Below are 25,434 nucleotides of genomic sequence, written 5' to 3'. Positions count from 1 at the left end.
AACAAATGTGAGCTTGATTCAAAAACTTCTGTGACCCCCAAGAAGTATTCAACGGTAGGCGTTTAATCGCCACTGTCTCCTTTGATGTGGTCCACTTGAATTTTGAAGATGCCTCAATTTTGAGTTTATAGTCTAACATCATCTGGAAAAATGGATGGACGGTGTAGATAAATCGCATATATCACTGTGGGCGCTACAGAGTCCACCCAATCCGCTTTGGCTCGAGTTGCATCAGTACCCAGGCAGAGTACTTAAACTCCTCTTTCTCAAAGAGTGGAAAGGCCTCGATCTCTCTCTCTCTCTGTGGAGATGACAAAATTCTCGGTAGAAGGCGAGGGCGAAGAAGGGCCGAGCAGCCCCAACAAGCGGAAGCGAGTCTTCGATGGCGAGGATGATGACAAGGAAGATGGGCCCACCATCTCCATCAGCATCGACACTGACGTCCTTGATTGCACCATCTGCATGGAACCCTTGATCCCACCCGTCTATCAGGTCTTCTCCTTTCGTAACCTAATCCTTCTCTCTCCATACATCCATAAAATTCTCGAGGAATTCGAGTTAGGTTTTCTTTCGCTAGGGTGTAGCCTTGGAAAAATGCTGCGGCAGATCTAAGAGGTGATCGGAGGGACACGTGCCAACGTGCCACACGATTGCGAGATCCGGGCCGCACATCGAGTCGGTCTCACCGGAAACATGCCTTGGCCCGTTAATTGAGCCCGCCTGCTCATTAGGTGGATGACGCTTGTGCATTGGATACATGCCGTCCATAATTTTTTTTCTCATAAAGGTGTGACCCACCTGATGAGTGGCCTGGATGTCGCACGTATGTTCCTCATTGGCTCATTTGCAGATAATCCGTTTTCAATCCCCACTCATGAATTGCCGGAGTTTTCTCTTTGTCTTGGGCGGGAATTCCCGTAATAATGTTTGAATGATCAGTTGAACTGAATTGCAATGATTTTGCTTAAATTTAGAGGAAATAAACAAAATGGAGGTGGGATAGTTTTAATTTGCAGTGATGACCAAACCCAATTCAAATTCTATGCATTCAATGTTGGACTTGAGAGCTGTTATTTGATGGCTACGGGCACTATGATTTATGAATGGTGTGTGTGGCCCTACTTTTATCATTTACACTTCTTTTGAGGTGGACATTTGCAATTCAGTTCGTTCTAGCATCTACCCACTCTTGAAAATCAGTTGTGGTGCTGGGTTACTTTATTTTTGTAAGAGTAAGGATGCTATGAGCTTTGCCGTAGGTTGCCGAGGAGTAAATGCCGAAATGTAGTGTTGGTTCTAATATATAGAGATATAACAGAAAATCTGGAAAATAAAAACTAGAAATAATAATAGAAGAATCTGGAGAGCTGAGGCACGTTACAATCATTGTCTTAGCAACAGGAAGATGACCCCCGATGCACTGGGTCTTAGCAAGTTTGCCCACTGGATACAACAACTCTCATCGAAGATGAACAACTTTGATCAGGTGTACTCACGATCTCGGGCACGTGAATCCAAGAAGGCTCAAACTGATTTGCCTAGAAGTTGCAGAAAGAGCCTAGGGAAAAACCAGGGAGGAGAGATTTTATTTTGATGATTTTGCGAAGGAGAAGAGATGTCTTTATAAAGAAAAAGTAGATAACTGTTGGGGGTCGAGGCACATGCGAGCGGCATAATAAATGCATGTCGGCATGTGCCGACTCATTATTTATAAGGTAGATGCAAGACGGCTCTGTCTTCATGTCCATGAGTAGGACAAAACATTCGTGGAGAAAACCAAAGTGCCGATCAAAGACACGACACCGCACCGCACCTCACCACGACCACGAATGCGGCTGCTGCCCGTGAGCGCGCATGTGCAAGGTTGCTCCCATGACATACCCTTGTTTTTCAATACAAATGATTAGTGAATGGTTTTAATATAAATGCTTAGTTTTCGTAACAACTTTTCAATGTGGGACAACTAAATACAATTAAGGCAAAAAATCAAATTTCCTAGACTTTTCAAAATTTTCTTTTTAGACCTTTTTAATCTAACAATCTCCCACAATTTGAAAATTCAGGAAAGCGAATAGAAAACCATTTGGGCAAACCAGTGAAACGAAGTGCATCAGCAAAGGTATTTAAAAGATTTGAACCTTGCTTAGTGTAAACATGTCTAGTTTGTTGGGAGGAAGTAATATAAAGTTTTGAACTAACTCCCCTAATAACAACTCAAACACATCACATGCACAACATTTCAAAGCATCTTGAATTTTTAAAGTCAGCATATTATGGCCATTTGCTATATCATAGTTTCATGAGTGCTTTATAGAATGTCTCAATTCTCATAAGAAGTGGCCTCACTTACACACTCATATAGATGAGTCCATCAGGGGTATACCTGCAGCTAGACACTCCACTGTATCACAACTATGGAACTCATTAAGGACATAGTCCAAGCTTCCTTGCTATAGGTCATGGCACTACTACACCATAGGAATGGAGTTCTCAATTTTTATATGCAGTGTCGATACTGAATCACTCAAGGCAACTTGTTATTACCCATTGAACCTAGTTCTTGAGATTTCCAGTCATATAAGTTGGATTCCCATTGTCGGTGATTTATCTAAATGGGACTCAATTGCATTCCTCTTTGATGCAGGACACATGATTTAATGCTAGCATGCAACATGGAGATTATGAAAGAGTCAATAAAGTAATTCAATTAACAAAATATGCTAACCTACTAAATAATTAAGAGTAAATAATAGGAAATAAAATTTGATTTAACTTAAATCACATTCCCGCATGCTAAGAAATCATATAAATCAATTAAAACTAGGATTGATGGAAGGATAGAAATTCCAATTTAGCATAGGTACGTTTCACACTCAAGGGAATGACTGGTAGGTTTTATGATTGAGGTTAGGAAGGGGAAAATCTGAAATATGGAAAATTAGGGTTCATGGGAATTGAGGATTTTGGAATTAAGGTTTTAAAAAATTGGGAAAAATAAGAAATTGAAGATCTAGAATTTAAAAGGTTGTAATGGAAGGACAAAGAGGAAGACAAAAGAAGAAGAAAATACCTTTCGAAGAAGAAGAAGAGGAAGGATGTACCTTAGAATCCACCACTAAACAAGCTTCTACCCTTCCACAATTTAATTGGAAGAAAGGGTTTTTTTTTTAATTAAAAAAACCTAGAAAATAAGGAGGAAAATTCCTTCATACAAGAGAGCTCGACTCTTCTTTTTTTTCTTCTTCTCAATAACACCACTAGGGTTGGAACTCCATCCACCCCGTGCTTTATAATTAAAAATTCAGAATTAAAATCCAGCATAATTACAATTATGTCACTCACTTAAGTAAAGTGGCCCATAATCCAAAATAAGAAAACTAAAACATATATTATCAATCTCAACCATAAAATAACTCCTAAAAATAACAAAAACCATAAAGAAAGCAAGATCATAGTCCAAGGGGCCCAGATCTAAAAGATTTGGTGGCCTGATGGTCTGATCGACAAGATCCAACGGTCGGATCAACGCGAAATAAAAATCTTGACTAAAATGATCTCCTAAGCAGCCCACATGCATCATCCCAAGGTGGGGTCTTCTTGATGCATGTCCAATGCATGTGAGGTCTTCAAAATAGCATAGCGGGTCCCATCTGGAACTCGTCTCCCATCCATAAAGAAAGTTATGCTAATGTAAGTGGCCGTCTCTGTCTCTGGTACATCCGAGTAGGTCTTCTAATGTCCTCATCACTCTCGATGTATTCATCACTAACTCTCTAGCTAGCGCTTTAGTTAGTGGATCAGTTAGATTCTTCTTAGACCTTATAAAATTAATTACAATGATCCCATCTCGAATCAATTGCTTGATTAAGTTATGTCTTAAACGTAGATCTCTAGACTTCCCATTATAAGTCCTGTTATTCGCCTTATCTATCGCAACTTGGCTATCACAATGCAACGCAATTATTGCCACTGGTTTACCCTACATGGGTATATTTGAAGGTAGCTATTTTAATCATGCAGCCTCTTCACCTGCAGTTGCAAGAGCAATGAACTCGGACTACAAGTCTGCTTCTTAGACTTCTAAGATACTATGACATCTCTAAGAATAAACACATAGCCACTAGTGGGCTTGGATTTAATTGAATTTGATATCGAATTTGCATCAATGTACCCCTCTAGTACTGCCGGATATCTGGTATACCTGAGACCATAACTGCAAGTCTGTTTCAAGTATCTTACTAATTTATTAATGATATTCCAATGATCTTTTCTAGGATTACTGGTGTATCTACTCAACTTACCAATTGCATATGCAATATCAGGTCTAGTACAGTTCATTAGATACGTTAAATGCCCAATAACCCTAGAATACTCAAGTTGTGATACACTATCATCTTTATTTTGATTCAATTTCACATGTGGATCAAAGGTAGTGCTTGCAAGTGTATAATCTAGAAGATTATATTTTCTCAAGATTTTCTCTACATAGTCTGATTGAGATAAAGTGATTCTGTTGGAGTCTTTCACATTTTTTATTCCAAGGATCACATCCGCCTCTCCCAAATCCTTCATGTCAAATTGTGAACCAAGGAAGGACTTAGTTTCATTCACCACATCAATATTAGAACCAAAGATAAATATGTCATCCACATACAAACATATGATAATGCATGCATTTTCATATAGCTTGTTGTACACATATTTATCCAATTCATTAATTTGAAACCATTCGACAAAAACACTTTATTAAATTTGTCATTGTTTTGGAGCTTGCTTGAGCTCATAGAGAGACTTATTAATTTACATACCTTATTCGCATTACCTTTTATCACAAACTCCTCAGGTTGGTCCATGTAGATTTCTTCCTCTAATTCTCTATTTAGGAAGGCAATTTTCAAATCCATTTGGTGAATCACCGGATTGTGATGGAAGCAATAGCTATCAATACTCGTATGGTTGTGATCTTGGTGATTGGTAAATATGTGCCAAAGAAGTCAATACTTACCTTTTGCTTGTACTCCTTAGTTACAAGCCTAGCATTGAATTTCTCAACAGGTCCATCTGGTCTTAGCTTAGTCTTAAAAACCCATTTGCAACCTATGGGTTTGCTACCTGGAGGTAGGTTTACCAATTCTCAAGTGTTATTATTGAATATAAAGTCAATTTCACTATTAATGGCTTCCTTCCAAAAGATTGCATTATAAGAGCTCATGGCTTCAAGATATGAGGATGGGTCATCCTCTACAAGGAATGTGTAAAAGTTAAGTCCAAAGTTAGTCTCAATTCTAGCCCTCTTACTTCTTGTAGGTTCTAAAAGCTCTTCGATTATGTCTTTCTCTACATCAATTTATATAGCTGAATCTAATTCTTCCACGAAAAAGGTGGCCTTAGATTTAGTTGGAAATATATTTTCAAAGCAATCAATATATAAGGATTCAATGATGGAATCGGTATCAATATGATTATGAGACTTCAAAATCAAGAATCTGCAAGCCTTGCAATTTTGCGCATAGCCTATAAATGCACAATCATGGGTTTTATCCCTTAATTTTGTTTTCTTGGATAAAGGTAGCCCTACCTTGGCTAGGCACCCTCACACTTTAAGATATCTCAAGTTTTGAGGTTTGTTTTTCCACAATTCATCAGAGGTTTTATCAAAATGCTTATAAGGTACACGATTTAGAATATGACTTGCAGTAAGGAGGGCTTCTTCCCACAGATTAAATGGTAAACCAATAATAGAAAGAATAGTATTTACCAGGTTTTTCAGAGTTTTATTGTTCTTTTCAGCTATTCTATTTTATTGAGGTGAATATGGTACAGTTACCTCATGAATAATCCATTTTGATTCACAATAAGATGCAAAGTTGTAAGAAAGATATTCTCCAGCTCGATTAGATGTAAAGAACTTTCACCTTTCTTTCTAATTAATTTTCCACCTCATTCACAAAGGTTATGAATATATCTTTTGCTTAATCTTTATTTCTGATCAGATATACCTTTACATATATAGAATAGTCATTTATGAAGGTTATACAGTATTTCTTTTCCCCACAAGTCATAATATTTTTAAGGTTGCATATATCACTGTGAATCAAATATAGGACTTGGTTGTTCCTTTCAACTCTTTTGAATGGTTTTCTGGAATGCTTAGATTGTACACATATTTCACATTTATTTTGGTTTTCCCTTTCCAGTGTAGGAATGAGCCCCATAGCAATCATGCTTTCAAGAGAATGTCCTAGTCTAGCATGCAACAAATTAATAGACTCAATCAAGGAAGTAGAAGAACTAGCACCAGTATCATTCATAACACTCAGTTTGAACAATTCATCAGTTACATAGCATTTTCCAACAAAAGTACCATTCTTAATGATAAAACATTTTCTGGATTCAAAAACTAACTTATAGCCATTCTTGTCAAGATTAGAGCCAAAGACAAGATTCTTCCTAAGGTCCGATACATGTAACACGTCTAGAAGAGTGGAATGGCGGATCTAGATTTGTTTAATCAAGCCATTAGTTGGATGAGGCTTAAATGATGATGAAGACGATGGCGGATACATCAAGGACTGGTCACAAGTGACAACTTATAAGTACAATCATCTGTAAATATTGGCAATCTCTGAGATCCTTGTTAAATCTTGATAGTTACTATGTTCTGAGGTTTAATGTTACGTACCTTGTTGTGCCGCTTAACTTCTAAAATAACTCCAATCTTCTTGCTTTTAAGATTTTTCTTTTTTCATCCGATGTGCTTGGAAAAAAGTAGAAGATGCTATCATTCCCAAAAAAAAAAAAAAGAAGAAAGGAGAGAGAGTTGAAGATACTGATGCACATGACTATCGTCATATTTTATTGCTTTTACACTTCCTCTTCAAACTCATTAGATAATCTTTCCTCTTCAGAATGCCTACTAGATGTTCAATAGCAGTTTGTGTCCACCCCTCTGAAAGAGTACGTGATGATACAGGATGGATCCGACTCATTGTCATTGCATTCTCATTTGGGACCTATTTTACAGGCAACAATAGGTACTGCATCCTGCCATCCACATCCACTTCCCCAAAATGGGAACGTCCAGGCAACGTTATACTCCTAAATTTCCCAAGACATTTTAGGGTACACAAAAAGAGAGCCTAAATCTCACATTAATTACTCAAGACATTCTACTCCTACATGTTAGATTAAAAAGGTTTTAAAAAGAAAGATTTTAAAAATCTAGAAAATTTGGATTTTTTTTTTCCTTTGTTAACCAACTTGCCTTAATTATGTTTAGTATTGTCGCACATTAGAAAGTTATTAGGAAAACTAAGCATTTATATTAAAACATCTCACTAATCCTTCGTATTGGAAAACAAGGGTACGCCATGGGAGCAACCATGTACATCCGTGCACGTGGGAGCCACTGCCGTGGTCATGGCGTGACAAGGCGCGGAGTGTCTTTGATTGGCTCTTTTGTTTTCTCCGCAGATGTTTTGTCCTACTCATGGACGTGAAGACAGAGTCATCTTGCACCTACCTTATAATTAATGAGTTGGCATGTGTCGACATACATTTATTACGTTGCTCGCATGCGCCTCTTGCCCCAACGACTATCTACATTTCCTTTATAAAGACATCTAATCTCCTTTGCAAAATCATCCGAAAAATCTATCATCTTTTGTTTTTCTCTAGGCTCTTTTTACAACTTTTGAGCAAATCAATTCAAGCTTTCTTGGGTTTGTGTGGTTGAGATCGTGAGTGCACCTGATCAAAGCCGATCTTGAAGGAGAGCTATTATATCCTGGGGATAGAATTGTTAGGACCCAATGCATTAGGGATTATCTTCTTATGGGGGCATATCTATCTTTAAGACAACGACTATAGCGTGCCTCAACTCTCAAGATTCTTCTGTTATTATTTCTGGTTTATTAGTTTTAAGATTTTTTTACTATATCTCTATATATTAGAACCAACAATTTAAAGATAGATTTCTCCTCAAAGTCTTGATTATTATGGCAACGGTCTCTGCGAACTTTCGAGTCAAGATCTTTGATGGGAAGAATTTTAAGAGATGGCAGCAAAAAATGGAGTTTAATCTCACAACTCTCAAGCTGATATACGTAATCAAGGATCCTACCCCATCCCTCGAGGCTAATGAACCAGCAACATCATCCATTGAAAAATCTAGTTGGAAGAATGATGACTGTCTGTGATAGAACTACATTTTTAATGCTATGACTAATGACAATTATGATATCTATTGTCATTTCTCTATAGCCAAGGAGTTGTGGGAACATCTCGAAAAGAAATTCAAAATAGAGGATGCTGGAATAAAGAAGTATGTAGTAAGTCGCTGTATTGATTTTAAGATGCCTGATGATAAGTCTATAATAGATCAGGTGCTTGATTTATAGGAAATAGCCCATGAAGTCTCTTTTGAAGGTATGGTGATTGATGAGACTTTCCAATTTGCTGTTATGATCAAAAAACTTCCTCCATCTTGGAAGGAATATAAAAATTCTCTAAAGCATAAGAGAAAGGATATGAGCTTGGATGACCCCATCCTTCGCATACGGATCGAAGAAGAGGCAAGGAACCATGATAAACATTCTCTGGAATTAGAATCTGTGACTAAGGCCCACCTTGTCGAGAATAACCAAAAAAGTCAAAAGAACCGAGGGTCTAGACCACCAAAGAAAAAGCACCCATGTGGCCAAAGAAACAAGAAAATTGATTTATTAAATTTTTTTATTTTTTTATTTTTTAAAAAAAATAAAAATAAATAAATAAATAAATTAGAATCCTACTTCTGCTCCATAGCCATTTATACTTTATAACATCCTCAAACTAATGCTTCCCCACACCCGAATATGTTGCTGCTTTGCATCATGCTTTGTGCAACTTTAGATTTGGGAGCTATTTCAGAAGTTAAGAGTCATGTTAGAGAAATTGTTGGGGTTTACAGGCATTTTAGTGAAATTTTCCATATTTATTTCCCAAATAATATCACAAGTTGGCTTTGTAACTGAAATGGTTCTAGTTTGCTCAAAATTCTGAATAATTAATCAGTCCAAAGCTCAAAAACTAGGGAGTTAAAGATAATTACTTGCAAGAAAAAGTTATCCCCAATCCTTGTTAGAATATTGGTGCATCCATATGCCATCATGGTTTTCTTTTTCATGTGAAGAAGGGGATAAATAATTTCTTCTTATTATTAAAATAAGTTCCAATTTTATTTTTTTAAAATTGTTGCTCATTGCGATTGACATGTCGACTAAATTCTTTTCTTTGTGGAGTGAATTGGATTTTCCTTGAGTTCGTTTGTAAGTGTTTTGTCCTGCAAGAGTTGCTGTCAAAAGCTCCTATGCTTGAAATATTCTAGGAGCCTGCCTTCCAACATTACACGTTACGGGGTCGTAACAGCCGTTATGGAAAAAAAATGACATGTAATTCCTGTTAACAGCACATTACATCCCCTATAAAGGCCATGATAGCCCTGTAATGGTTTATTACGGGACATATATAGGTTTTTCATACTTTTTAATCAACATTACGGGGCAAAGACAGGTTTTTTGGAGGTTATTTCAATAAATTAAAAAATAAAAAAGAGAGACCGTAACGGCCATTACGGGGCCGTAACAGCCGTTATGCCCCGTATTGTAAAGGTAACAGTGGTGGCTGTTACGGCCGCCGTTACCGTTACCGAAAACCTTGGTTTGGATGCACCACTAATGGATTGAATGGCAGTAATTACTTCTCACAAAATGGAAATGACCTTTTTGTAACTGCCTTTCACCCTACATTAGATTTAGTTAAATCTTTTAATGATTTGTTACGTTTTCTATTTTCAATAAACATTAATTAATATTTCAAAATTTTTAGCAAAATAATATTAACAGTATTAAATCAGTTCCATCGCTATTTCTTTATCTTTATTCTTATTCTTTGCCCTTTTTTTCCTTTCATGATATTTGGTGCAACCTTAATTAAAAATCTAAAAGCACTACGTACCTTATGCCTCACCCATCGGAGGGGTGAACACTATGCTACATGCTTTTGGCTATTTAAAACACTTTGATCCAGTGCATTTTTTCAGTTGCCTACCATAACAGTTGAATTTCAGAGTTGAGGAATGCTAATATGCAGCTTGCATCACAGAAGTTCTATGCAACTCCCTGCGTGTTGAACTGACTGTTGATCTGATGGGTCATCACATGGATAGACCATATACAAAAAATCAGGGGGTTGGCTGTTGCAACAATCCTATCATTGGCCTGCAAATGGGATGGTTAGTGAACTTGTCTGCATTCAACCATAGAAAAAAAAAAACTCACAGTCACTGGATGGTTATAGCTGTCCAATCACTTCTTCTTCTTCTTCTTTTTTTGGTCTATATCCCATCTACATAGTGGCGCACCGGATCAACAGTCCCAGTCACTATCTGTTTTTACCACGTGTGCCATAAGGATATATTTGTGTTCTCATTTGGTTTGCACATCTGGTTCACCTTAATTTGATCATGCATTTCAAGACATCCTCATGAACGGGTCTGATCTTTGCATGTTACAATTCAGTGTGATAATGGACACATCGCATGCTCGTCATGCTGCACCAAACTCAAGAACAAATGTCACTCCTGTTCTTGGCCCATAGGCTACAGCCGCTGTCTGGCCATCGAGAAAGTCATTGAATCCATTAAAGTCACTTGCCACAATGCCCGCTATGGGTGCAAAGAAAGAGTAAGCTACAGCAACAAACTCACTCATGCAGAGTCATGTGTCTACATGCCGTGCGCTTGCCCCATTCCAGACTGCGCCTTCCTTGGGTCTGCTGATCAGTTGTCTTTCCACTTCGGCAGCAACCACTGGGCTGCCTCCTCGATTCGTTTCCGATACAACTGTCCCTTTCCAGTTTCTTTGGATAAAAACGGGCCGTTCATCGTTCTCCATGGGGAGGATGGCCGTCTCTTCATCCTCAACAACAGCACCGAGCATTTGGGGAATGCTGTTGCTGTCACTTGCATCGGGCCCAATTCTTCGATGGGGGGTTTCTCGTATGACCTTATAACAAGGAAAGGGGGAAGGTCCCTCCGATTACAGTCCTTCACAAGGAGTATTAAACGGCGGACAGACGCTTCGGTTTCTTCCATGGATTTTCTTCTAGTTCCTCATGATTTCCACAGTTGTGTTGAGCAGCTCAAGTTGGAGGTTTGTATTTGGAGTACTAGAGAGTTGGAATGAGTAAATGGAGGAATTGCAGTATCCTCAATCAGAAGCTTTTCTCAGTATACTCGGGTTTTCAGCTCTGACAAGTGGGCGCTCATGGCTATGGCTTTGTAATCCAGATCAATGTTTTAAACCCTGACCAGACCTTTACCTGTAATTGTTAGTCCTTCTGCCTAAGACTGCTCCAGGTTTTACAACACTGATCCAGATTGATTCCCACCATGTGTGGACCAGGCTCTAAAACTGCTCCAGATTAAAAAGATCCTAGCCACCAATCTTAGGTTTTTATCAGTTTATTGTGGACTGCCCCTTTGTCTTTTGAACCTTTTCTTATAGGCCACAAAATTGAAAGGTTAGAGTTGTCCTGTACATGTGATCTACAGCACATAGTACATCCATGATGGGGCCAATCCAACATGGGCTCACTTACCAGAAATGAAAACCCGATTGTACTATGCAGAGCCTTGGATCAAGGATCCTATAATTCCTCATGAGAGTGATGACGTGCCCACATCGAGAAGGCAGTGGTATTCTGTCTTTGATTTGATGGTGTGAAAATCTAGAATGTTCCAGTTATTTTTCCCCTAAACTTATCAGCAACTGGCTTTTCGTGCACATGGCAAACATGTATGATATCCGAAATGATCATCAGGTGGGACCTACCTCTCATGGGCCACATCCCAAAATTCTCACATCATGCCCCTGAGAGAAGTTTTTTTAAAATTTTTAGGTGAAGAGTGGTAGGTCAAAGGAACTTTGGTTGACTTTCTCTGTAACCAAGTATGTTGATTCTGTTGAGGCCAATCGAATGGTTGGGATTGTAGATTTTCTTTTTCAGGTATGGCCCACATGGTGATTAGTTTGGATGTCATGCTCGTTTGACAGGTGTATGGAAAGCAAGTCACCTGATGAGTTTAGTTGTAGAATGTGACAAACACCAATGTAGCAACTGTTTGTAAGATTTATGTAAATAAATTGTATGTGACGGACCTTGTTCCTCTAATCAATGTTGTGAATTTGTATGAATTTAGCATCATTTGTTGTGAAGTAATCAACTAGGTGGGCCCCATGCATCTGAGTATAGCAATTGGCACCTTTTTCTCAGACTCATGGGGTGAGCCTTCTTAATGTTGGGTCACTTAATCAGAATGCTTGTGATTTGGCCCACCCACTTGATCAACTATTCATCGTTTGATGATCCAGAATGGCATTATCGATCAATTGTAGGATTTTTTGCTCATTGAATGTGGATTTTTGGTCTATCTTTTGTTTGAGTGTCCACTTGCAGTTGCAGGCAACGGGTTTGGATGTGGCCAATCCCGTGGGTTCACCTGATGGCGGAGGTGGTTAGGGTTTTAATGGTATCATTCTCTAACGAGTGTTATTTATTTATTTAACCACTCAAAACCCATTGTATTTCATGGTAGGTTTCTTGAGGCTACATGCGTGGAGCCCAACCCACCCGCAAGCAGACACATGATGGTATGGCAGACCTGTGCAAGATTCTGAAATTTCCACCAGGTGGGCCACACTTATTTATGTCTTCTGGGTAAAAAATCATGCCATTTCAGTCCTCGAGCCACGGTGTGGAGAACAATCTTTTCGAGCAATTTGAATTGTTTGTCAAAACGGCCCACTTGAGGAATAAACCTGCCTGATTTTAGGCCAGAAGATCTAAACAGTTTAGCCAGAATTCACTCCTTAGGTGCAGGGTGCTTGGCATTTTTTAAAACAAGCAGACGGCTAGAACAGAATTTTATATACTTTGGCTTGCTTGATCAGTGTCAAGGCACGATTTTTAGGCCCCTAATCAATGTGGCCCACCCAAGGGAAATATGGGATCTTACACAAACATGCTATATTGGCACCTGTTCTTGCATATATGTTTAGCAGCACTCTATATGCGTGTGGACTTAAACCACACATCCAATTGTGGACCGGGAGACCATGGGCCTCATTGGCCCCACTTCATCTCATCAGCTCCCCCATCTCTTAAAAAGATGTGGAGGCTCACAAGCCAGCGTGGATCACCTAGATCACCTCAAGCAGACCTCATCAACCAGACTGGGACCCACTTCTAGATCACATGGAAAAAAGATCTAATATTGAGGGTTGTCGATGGCCTGGCCCGGCCTAGGGTCTGCCGGTTCAGCATCCTTTTCATGGGCTAAAACATGAAAATCGCCTTATATTCGACGCTTTTTCAGTTTGGATGTTTTTGTCACGTGTGGTGTCTGCGGGCGTGCGTGCGGCTTGATTCTTATTTGCATGAAATCGGATTGCGTACTGAGTTACTCAGTACGCTCTTACGGTACACTCAGTTGGGCCCACTGTAAATTTATGTAGTTTATCCACACCTTTCATCCGTTTTTCCATCTAATTTTAGGCGTTGAGCCCAAAATTGAAGCTTATAAAAATCTCAAGTGGACCATACCACAGGAAACAGTGGAAATAATGATTTCCACCGTTGAAACCTTTCTAGGCCCCATAATGATGTTTATTTTTCATCCAAACTGTTAATAAAATCAAAACAACATGGATGAAGAGAAAAAACAAATATAATCTTGATCCAAAACTTCTATGGCCTCCAAGAATATAAATTCAATTCACACCGTTCCCTGTAGTGTGGTCCATTTTAGGCTTGTATATGCGTTGGTTTTGAACTAAGGCTATAAAATTATCTTGTAAAATAGATGGACAGACTGGATAAAATATATAAATCACGGTAGACCCCACAGAGTTTACTCAGTACGCTTAGCGTACTGAGTTACTCAGTACGCAGTCCACTTCCTATTGGCACATGATGATTGTGACTATATATGACGGAGTTCTATGCAAATCGGTCACCTATTTAGTCACTCACAAATTATTTTATAGAGTAATTAGGTGATATTTGGAGGGTGGGGTCGGTTTTTCATCTGAAAATGAGTTCCAACTTTGCTTTTCATACGAATGGAATTCCTGGTACTAGTTGTCAAACAAAAAGGAAATTTCCAAGGTCAGTTGATTTAGGAGTTTTTTTAAATGAAAAACTATTTGTATTGAGATAAAAGTCCAGCATGGACTAAAATTATAGCTAATCGATTACGACTACTTTTATGAAACAGTTAAGTTATAATAAGAAAAGATAAATTGTAGAATAATTGAAAGATAATATGATTGGTTTGTTTGATTGGTATGGGATAATTTGTTCTATTAATTTCTCTTTCTATTTATAAGATTTTTTGTTATTTGTATACTCTGCGCCTATTTCTATATTTTATTTCAACAGTTACAATAAGCAAACCGTTGTCACGTAAGTCAGATTATCTTTTTGTATTTTTCTAACAGATCCTCCTCTTGGCCATTTTTTGTCTCTTGAGTTTCTCTGCGTTAGCTGTCTCCATAAAAAGTGCTAAGATATTTTCGCATGCTATTTCTTCTTTGTGCAACAAAACATGTCACTCATTGACTGATTAATCCAGCAATGGCCACAAATATGGTACAACACCTTCGACGAGAATCCAATCCAGCCATCAGTTAAGTTAGCCTTGTTTTCTATAGCCATCCGTTTTCCAAGTCACGGATGGAATAGTTAGGAATCTTTAGAAATCGTGATTCTATAAAATCATGAGCAAGCAATGGCAAGGCCCAAAAGGAATAGATGGCCTTAATTGTTAGTCAATCCTATTTTTTGTAAATATTCTTGACCGTCCATTCTTTAAGCTTACGGTTGGATGGCTAGAATCCATCCGTCGGGATGATTTTTACATGGTAGCCCTTGAAACGTATGCTGTAACTGATGGGCAACCCAAATGAGCCAGTTGGACCAAATGTCCAAGATGCATCTAGGAGCACTGTAACTTGTATTTCTCTGAGAGCAATGATCATTTCGATTTATCATTGCAAATATTGAGCCGAGTGGAGTAATGACTCCGTCTGGTCTAGACCATGCCCAGCTGACAGTTTTTGGTGTTCTGAAATTTGGACTGTGATCTGTGGGCCACTTCTTAGATGGGTCCCACCACTGGTACGGAAAATGTTTGTTAAAATTTTTATTTTCTTGGCCGGACTGGGCCCATAAATAATATATGTATCAGAAACATGAATTTAGATTTGCATAATTTCTCTAATATTCGTGCCATCCATAAGGTGGGTCGCTACTATTGAATAGTAATTAATGAGAACAGTCCACTACTGTTAAGATGTAGGCAGTAGATGAGTGGACTGGCCTGCTTTTGGGCCATGGAATCTGCATTTGTAGCCCATCTGATGGACGGTTCAGGGTGCTTCACATGCGCCACTGTGATGTGGTGGGCTATACACACGTGTGGTTAACCATCCATTTCTTTTGTACACTGAGGCCCAACTGATGAGTGGACCTGATTGATTTTTGTGCTGGAGAATCTAAACGCTCGGCCCACTTGATGGATAGCTATCGAGCCCATATCTTTCATTTGGCCACTTGTGCCGACATGTACTGGGGCTGGACCATGTTTATGCATGATTGTTGCATTTTCCTGCCTTTAGTCTTTGATGAGTTGGATGGGTTGCACTGGGACCACCGCGTTGGGAATGGACGATTGACATTAGATATTTCATGGCGATTTGCGTGAAGAGAGGATTCACAGATACGTGCCAACGTGGTGAGCCTGTATGAGATCTTGGTCTAACACGTCTATAGCGGACGCGGATTGCGTCTTACCCCCGCCTGGAGGGTAAGCCGTCCGGGCAGGGCTCTCTGGCGCCCAGCGTGATGTAAGTGTTTTATCCGCGCCGTTCATCGTTTTTATAAGATCATTTTAAGGTATTAGCCAAAACAATTAGGCAGGTAGAGGGGTTAAGTGGACCACAAAGTGGGGATTGAACGTCCACCATTAAAAACTTCTTGGGAGCTGGAGAAGTTTCAGAACAAGCTAATATTTGGTTTTTCCCTTCATCCACGTCTACATGACCTTATGAATAGGTTGGATGGTAAAAATACATCACGGTGGTCCTTATAAAGGTTTCAACAGGTGGGTTCCTTTGGTGTGGTCCACTGAAGATGTGGACCTGCTTCATCTTTAGTATCATTCCTTAAAATGATCTGAGAAAAGCAACGAACAGCATGGATAAAACACTTACATCAGAGCCCTGCCCGGACGGATTACTGTCCGCGTGAGGGTAGGACGCGATCCATGTCCGTCTACAGCAGGGTGCCTTCCCTCATTACTGAACGATTTGTTTGTTTTGAGACCGGGAAAGACATCCTTACATCATGAATGCATAGGCCCACATGCATAACTTAGACAAGATTGCAACCGTTGAATCAATGGGTACAATGTAAGACTCCTATCATGTGGGCATACATGATTATTGGTTTATATCTTATTGTTGAATTATTTAAATTGAGTGATTCAGTACATTTAAGTTTGGGGCGGCGACACGCACGGTTTTTATTCTATCCATCTTTTCTATAAATACATGTCTTGATTTCATTATTCATATATGATTTTTGATAAATCATGACGAGCATAGTACCTTTCCAATTAAATACATTATCTTCCTCGTTCGATATGCTTTTATGATTAAATCATAAAATTTTAATTATTGATGCATAAACGATTCAATCATTCTACCACATACATATCACATCCAATAATTGGTTTGGACTTTTCAAACCCTAAATATGTGGTGTACACATGGACACTCAAACGAGGACAAAAACGTGCAGGTGGGGGAATGGTTAAGATAGTCAGATAATAAAATCTTTTGGCCAGTGGTCAAGATACATGGTTTGGATCATCATACACGTATGACACGTGTATAAAAACCGTTGTCTTAAAGTGTCATGTCAAAGGACCAATGATTGTGGGAAACTGTAATAGTCATCAACGTTCTAGAAAAAAGGATGCAAACCCACATGCAGAAGCTAACTCGGTTTCGTATATCATTCGAGGATTCAATCATTGTAACCATGTATGGCCATTTACGTAATCAGCATTGTAGGTTAAGTGTACACGTGGCGACATCTTGAGCGCACACGCAACAGACTTGATATCTGATCAGGATCACCCGAATGTTCTACTAGCTATGGATGGGCCAGAGCCAGACACGTGTTGGTCTGATGATTATAGATAGAATTCGAATAAATATTGTGATGGTCTACATCATTACTGACATTGTCAACACAACTGTTTGTGATGATGTGGCCCAAACACATTGCATAAGAAAATTTCTATTGGTGACAATCCAAAAGAAGATGTGACGGTTGGATGTGCCCAGTAGGCTCATATGGGAGTCATGATTTGTTGATCCAGACCGTTGATATGGTGGATTCGAATATTATTATAGATTGGAAGATTTTATCTGCCCAATCTCTGGCCTCTTATGGACCGCTATGGCAATCTTTTCTTAACCGTCTATTTGTGGGCCTTGGTTAAATATTGGGATCTACCAAATTGGTAGATTTTGATACGTCTCCATCCAACGTGAGGCCCACCTATGAACAATCATACCTATGATTTTTCGTATTACAGAGCTGCAAATGAGTTGTACCAAAAAGATGTTGACTGTGAGTCTACCAAACACCAACAACTCGTCTTAACTGGTAGAAATTCCAAAAAGGGTCAATTGAAAATGGACGGCTGAAGGTAATTGGCATGACCCTGCAACTGAGAAATCTCTGCATGTTCATTAGAGCTGGGCATCGGACCGAGTCGGATTGGATTGGGTCCAACTCGTTCCTATCCAAAATCTCAATGGGCTAACCCGAACTTGTTCCGATCCGGAACCGAGTCCGGGTCGCCTGACTCGAACAGGTCCGGAATGTACGTGGCTGATTTGATCCGAGTCCGACTCGAGCAGGAAAATCGAGTCGGATTGGATTGAGCATTGTTCGGATCAACCCAGATTTCAAGAGAAAATTGACAAAAGAAGTAACAGGCGATCAACGCGTGAAGAAAAGGTTTCTTAACTCCAAACCAGAAGTTTGAAAAAGAAAAACCAGAGAATTTTCAATATGTTTCTTTTTTTTTCTTTTTTTTTTGGTTCCACACGAATCACACGTGCCAACTGATAACACTTGTGCAAGATTTGATCTTTCCATCTGGTTGGGAGTAATGTTTATATCCTCTGATTAAAAAGAAAAGGTCATTTTTCTCCTCGTATGACCGACAATTCCAGAAACCTCTAGAAATCTACAAAATATTTGGAATTTCAATTCACAAAAGCAGGAAAAAAAAACTACTGGGGATATTGCAAATCCAAGAAGAAAGAGTTCTACAACGAAAGAGAAAATGTAGAGATACAATTGAAAGCAGTAAACAGAGATGAAATTGAAAATAGGAAATACAAAATTCCATTACAAAAGAATATAGATTCCAAATAGAAAAGGGAATACACACCTCTGAAGATTTTTTCAGATTCTCTCAATTCCGGAAAAGGAAGAGAATAACCATTTGAAAAGAAGAAAAAGAAAAAGAGATGAGAGTTATTTGAAATACTCTGGCTGCAGATGACACTTGATACGCATGCACTTGGAAAATGGTACACGTGGCATCTATTAACTTGAATTTTTCTAAGTTACATGTCAAAAATAAGATTGGCTAAACAATCATAACCTCTGATTCGTGGACACTTGCTTCTTAAAATAAGACCATTGGATATTTTCATTTTTAATCGTCCAATAAAATTCCAACCAATCTAAAAGTCAGGTAATCAAATAAGTACAGTTATTGGTTCATAATGCATCTAAGATATGAGACATAATTTGGATGGTTTAATTTGATTTATAGTATGCCACGTATATAATATTTAAGTAATTTTTAAGCGCCTGCATATCATCATCCATCACATTGCTAGAGTATGAAATCCTTTCTCAAAAGCAATATAAAAACTAAAAAGGACTGATGTTGGGGAGAGAGAAACGTCGGGTGGGGTTGCAGAAGAGATCTCATAATGAGATTTCACCTGTACGTCGTTTAATGGAAACGGATTAGCTACTCCCCCTGACACCCGCCAATGGCTGGTGATCGGTGCTCTCTGTGGGCCCCACCATGATGTGTGTGTTTCATCCATGCCGTACATATATTTTTAAAGATAATTTTACAATATGAGACAAAAAATGAGTTATATTCCAATCTCAAGTGGACCACATTACAGGAAACAGTGTTGAATGACGTTGACCATTAAAAACATTTTGGGGGCCATAAAAGCTTTGGATCAAGCTGATTTTTATTTTTTCCCTTCATCTGGGCCTGTATGACCTAATCAACAGATTGGATGTCAAATAAAAAGTATAGTGTGCCTTAGGAGGATTTTAATGGTGGATATCCAATCGCTATTGTTTTCATGTGGTGTGGTCAATATGAGATTTATATCCCCTTAATTTTTGGTGCAAAAGCCGAAAATGATATGTAAAAACGGATGAACCGAATGGATGAAACACAAACATCATGGTGGGTCCCACATAGCACCGACCACCAGCTACGGGGCTGGTATAGGGGTGTAGCCAATCCGTTCCCTCATTTAATGCATGGATTCGGGACGCAGATTGCGTCCTACCCCCGCCCATCTTTGGCCGCGAACGGGCAGATCTGCGGGTGGGCCCATCATGATGCATCCGTTTATCCAAGCCGTCCATCCCTTTTCTGTTATCATTTTAAGGCCTAAATGCAAAAATGAGGCACATTCAACGCTTAAGTGGACCACACCAAAGATTACTCTTGCGTTTAGTGAAACTGTCATTTAATGCCTCATGCGTTTAATGCAACCGAGCTTATTATTTGTCATGGTCAGCTTAATCATAGGATCTGCCTCATTTTTGTATCCATGCCTTAAAATTATAAGAGAAAAGGGATGGACGGCTTGGATAAACAGATACATAACGGTCGGCCCACCCACAAAACTGCCCGTTCGGGGCGGAGACCGGCAAGGGTAGGATGCAATAGCTTGAGTAAGTACTCTCTGCTTACTTCGCTTCTCTGTCACATGTGCGACATTTGAGCTGTTCTTCTGGCCTCCTCCCCTTTATATGCCATGTGCGGCAACCATGATCGTTTGATGGGTGAATTATCTCGTCTCCCTCTCATTTTCTAACCCACAAGAGTTCACTGAGACAGTTTCCATCTGCTTCTCTACGATCGGTTCTTCCATTTCACACCCAGGTTAATTGCACGGTTGAAAGCAAAAGCTTCTTGCATACCACTACAAAGGTAAATAGCTAAAACCTGTTTCAAAACCCATTTCAAATACAAACGGTCCGGATCGGGTCGGTCCGAATCGGATCCAATCGGATCGGATTCCGGATCGGGTCGGTTCGAAACAAGGCCTATCCGGATTCGACCCAAAAAAATTCGGATCTGGATTATGCTACCCGATCCTGACCATCGGTTCTGTTCGAATTGGGTCCGATCGGGTCTGATCGGGTCGGATCCACCGATTCGGGTATGAAATGCCCAGCTCTAATGTTCACACATGTCTATATATGAGTCGAGGTTTGCTGAACCCTCCAAATCCCTGCAGTGCTAATGTGGCACATGTGTGACAAATCCAAGCCATCCATCAGATGGACCCAACATGTAGATGCCCTTGCCTAAGAGCTGGGTAGCTCCTGTCATTAAATTGGTCACTGTACAAGACGAATGGAAAATTAAAAATCAATATATATATATATATATATATATATATCCATTTCTTGGTCAGTGCGTTGGTTCATAAGCATGGACTCGTCATTTCCATTTGTGGCTTATATGCCACTCAAATCAAACCTTCCAAATTGTGGAAGCCATCATAACCCAAAAATCAGATTTAATGAATGATTTTAACCTTTGATTGGACATTTATTGAACATGGACCATTGACTATATATATATTCCATTTTAACCATCCATTGTAATGGACAATTAATTAATGGCCCATCTAAAGTGAGACCTACCATTTGGACGGTTCGATTTGAGTTATTTTACTATACGTGTATAATGCTTGAGTGCATGCATGTAGGTGTGGCAATGGGTCGGGTTCAGGTTAGAATGGCTCGACCCATTACCCCATGGCCCGGCCTGGCTTGACCACACTCAGGGGTAATGCTGTGGCCCTGTCCAATTAGTGCATGCATACATCATGTGTACGTATCCATGCTTTCGTCTATCATTTATTTTGGGTTTTGGTTTGGTTAGGTCCGTTCATTTGGCCCGGCCCACCGTGACAAATATTGTCGAGATTTTGTAAATCTTGTGATATTATTTAGAAAAGTTGATCAAATGATATATTCCAAGATTTTGATTGCCAGTTTAATTTTTCACTATTTTCTTGCAAAATTTATTTTAAAATGTATCATTTTATACCAATATTTTCTAAATTCTAAAATCATCTATTACTTTATAATAACATTTTTAATATTTAATTTTATAATTTCAGGAGAAAAACAATTATTTTTTTTTTTTTAATGATATCTTGAAAATATGCAGAGAAATTGCCAACAATGAGATTTGTCACTCTGGCTTGGCCCTTGATAAGCTTATACGTTCCTGCCAGGTTTTTAGGGTGAAACCTAACACCTGAGGACCATTTATTTTAACAGGTGGCATTTTCTAGCCCAATCTCAAATCATTACATTTAACCTGACTCAAACCCAGCTTGGAAGCAGGTCTGAACAGTTGATCTGAACAGTTGACCTGCGTTTAACCATGGCCATCATGGATCAACGAATATGCATGTCTATGGTATATTTAATGTGGGCAGTTGAGGATGATTTTATGGTCCTTAATTAATATTTTATGGACAAAAAAATTGAATATTCAAAGGATGTAGCAAGACATTTTATATGAAGGTAGGAGTATTTTGGGAATGAAAAATAACAATTAGATTTTACATTTACTCAAATTTATCTTAGCAATTAAGTGTAATTTTTTATTTTTTATTTTTTTTCAATGCATCTTCATACTTTCAAATTCTTATTGTAAGTAGCAGGCATTACATATCTTTCTCTTTATGTATAGCCTGCACGATAGGTATTTATTTAAAATTTTATGAAATGCAAACTGCATTGGGTTCACCTTGATAGCTATGTGACATCCGCTTTATATATATATTGTACCGACTTGTGTTAAGAAACCAACTCAAAAAGATAATAATCTTCAGCTCAAGTCAGTGGTCATGAGTTTAACAGAAGTTTGTGGGTTCGAGTGCCCATTGCGTTGAAATCTCACTGTGGTGTGAGTGCATGTGGTATGTGAGTGGATGTGTAAAAAATTTTATTTTTATTTTTATTTTTTTAAAGTTGGTAGAATTGAAAAAAATTAAGATGGATCGTCTACCATCAAAACCTTTTCTCTATGCATCACATGTTGAGAATTGGATGCTTCAAATCTATGTTAAAATAGGTGTTACTGATCAGTCGATAATCTAGTCGACATGTTAGAAGATATAAAAAATATTCAATTTTTCAACAAAACCCACTAGATATTTTTTGAAGTTTTTGACATGTCGAAAACTCTAGTTGATAAGTCGACTCGATTGATCGACGCGTTTCGATTGGTTGAATTGACAGGTCGATGGACCGTGCAATTTGTGCTGTTTTGCATGACTTAATTATATCTATTTCCATTTTTGCTTATATTTATTGTTGTAATTGGGATTAGGGTAGAGGGCTAGAGGTGCTTAAGGGTTTGAGAGTATATTGAAGAAAGAAAAAGCTAGGGTTTTTCTTTTCGGACTTTGATCGGTAAGGTTTTGTATTTTATATCTTTCTTATTCATAGTGCATTATCACTTTGTGTTGTAGTTTTCCTACAAGAATTTTTCAATATAAATTTGTAGTGTTCTCTGCCAGATTTACTTGTGCACTGTAACTGCCTTATTTGATTATTCTGTGTGCTACCGCGAGTCCTAAAATCACACGCTTGAGTGCAAGGCACAGGATTTCCTTTGTCTTGCTCTTTTCTTTTCTCTCTTTCCCTAGAAAGTTCTTTCCCTTCCACTCTCACGTGCACCTGCCGTGCGCCCACGTACTAATTATGCAACTCTCAGTAAATGTGAATTTCATTAATGCTGAGAAGAAGACGTTCAAAAGTGTTCATTTTCATGGCACATTCGCGTCTATGTCATTTGAGACCAATCACTAATGTAATGAGAGAGACAGTACATAAGGAGCGAGAGAGAGAGCTTCTACAAGGCTCTTCAAGCAAATCTGTTGAAGGCCATCTAGTGATCTGGATCCTTAGTCTTGTGGAAAAACAACTAAAAAAAATTCCACCTTTGATTCTTGGAAAGCAAAAGATAGTTAAGAAAGAGAAATAACAGCAACGGCTTAGATCAGTGAACCATTGCCCTCACTTGCATCTAGAAGTAAGTCCGAGTATGCCATTTTGTTAAGTCAACACGCGTGTCGAAGGCACCCATCTACGCCATCACACGTGCCATCACAGAGGATACAAGATCGAAGCCTTTCTTCATGTGATTCCTATTGTGAGCATGCCTTGTCCTAAAATTCAGGCTAATCCACTGTTCAGGTCTGCTACTGTTAATGAAACAAATGAATGGCTGAAAATAACGTAGCGAATATTGTAGTGAAGAATAGAAAAGGGTTCGTTTTTCTTTCTTTCTTTTTTGGGTGGAATCATCTACATGGTTAGACCCATTTTATGAACGGCTTAGATCTTCCTCAAGTGCCACACCGGAACATGTATAGGCTGGAATGTGTACATGTGTTTGGGCTAAGCAAGCCTCAAAGTTTAAACTTCTTTTAAGCCCCTTTCCCTCCAAAAAAAAATAAAATCTACGGTTTAGAGGGATAAACGATGGGTCGCTTCTACCTACTCGTGCTGACCAATACAAACCTTCAATAATGCAAGGGTTGATGGGCCCACCACATTTACTAGGGCGGCTTCAGCTATAACTATGAAACTAGACTGTCCCCATCTGTACAGCAATGACAGGCATATATCATTGAAAGATAACCACTCAAAAGGAGAGAGAGAGAGAGAGAGTGTCTGATATTAAACATTACTTAACAATAAAAGTGGGATGCCCTAAAAATTAAGCCATTTAACCATCAATGCGGACCACCAAGTGGACTTGGAGATTTTTTTGTCACACACACCCACACCACACACTCAGCCACCTACCTACCCACGCACAACACATGAGCACTCGATCCATGATCTCAATACTTAAACGGAGTCTGTCTACTATCAAGCCCGTTAAGCCATGGAGACAAACTAAAGTAAAGAATTATTATTTTTTATGGTTATCCGTCACTTTCTATGTTATGGCCCATCTGATATTTTATAGGTGCGATCTTTGGGAAATCATTGTGGAGATCACTTGAAGCTAAGGTTGTGCTACACAAAAATAACATGGTGAGCCATATCATACAAAACAATGGACACCCCTCCCAAGAACCTGATATATATATATATATATATTAACACATGCACACACCCACACACACTCACTCAGTGGTGGGATTTCACCATCTATGGGTACTCGAACCCTCGCTCAGGTGTTGAAACTCCTGAGAGTCTACCACCCGAGCAAGAGTAAGCACCTGGCCGATATGATAGTTGGATTAACCTGGCATCAAATTTCATGGAAGCCATTTTGGACAGGGTTCAGACGCAATGAAAACATCATGATGACCCCACGTCCAACAGCTGTAGAGTGAGCTTACTGTACAAAAGCTGTAGAGGATTAGGGCTCATGATCTCTAGTAATTGAGCTTATATCATTAAGGGATATGAATTCCCATGTGGGCCAGATAGGGCTAACCTATGATCAATAGAGACCATTGGATAGGAGGAATGCACCATGGGTTGCACACGAGCCAATAGCAAACAAGATTAATTGGATGATCACAGCCACGAAACTAACGGTTGGTAAAATGGACTGTATGGTCTTGCCATTGATTTTTCAAATCCTTGAACGTTTGAGATGATCCAATCATGGTGGGAGATGGTTAGGATTGCTTGTCGATTTTGAATTTCTTAACGGTTTGGATTGATGTACAGGCATTTCTATGTTACAATGGTTGCATGTACGCGTATGACACACCATACTCTGGCAGTGTAAGGTATACATGCGCTTAAAGAAAAAATCGGACAAAACACAATCATTTTAAGCAGACAAAAACCTCTTTGCCGCTAATAATCCTGAGGCACCGAAGTTTTTTTATTAGTTTTATTAATGTTATTAATTATTTAATGGGAACTGATATATGCACCCTTCATCTTTACTGCACCCACCTTTTTTCTACTTTTTGTAATGGA

The 25,434-nt window shown here is 38.9% G+C and overlaps 1 protein-coding gene and 1 long non-coding RNA gene across 2 annotated transcripts; both read left to right on the top strand.

Moving 5' to 3' along the window:
- Positions 1-267: 267 nt before the first annotated feature.
- On the top strand, positions 268-11,629 carry LOC131237679 (E3 ubiquitin-protein ligase SINA-like 10). Its single transcript, XM_058235579.1, has 2 exons — positions 268-492; positions 10,560-11,629. The coding sequence occupies exons 1-2, from the start codon at positions 310-312 to the stop codon at positions 11,223-11,225; spliced, it is 849 nt and encodes a 282-aa protein (XP_058091562.1). The 5' UTR covers positions 268-309; the 3' UTR covers positions 11,226-11,629.
- On the top strand, positions 1,982-8,736 carry LOC131237680 (uncharacterized). The gene is made up of 2 exons (XR_009167370.1): positions 1,982-2,119; positions 7,363-8,736. It is a non-coding gene; the product is annotated as an uncharacterized LOC131237680 (long non-coding RNA).
- Positions 11,630-25,434: the final 13,805 nt, after the last annotated feature.

The sequence above is a fragment of the Magnolia sinica genome, chromosome 2 (genome assembly GCF_029962835.1).
Source record: "Magnolia sinica isolate HGM2019 chromosome 2, MsV1, whole genome shotgun sequence".
Classification (NCBI taxonomy): Eukaryota; Viridiplantae; Streptophyta; class Magnoliopsida; order Magnoliales; family Magnoliaceae; genus Magnolia; species Magnolia sinica.
Note: the sequence above shows the minus strand (reverse complement) of the source record. Positions and strands in the feature narration are given on the sequence as shown.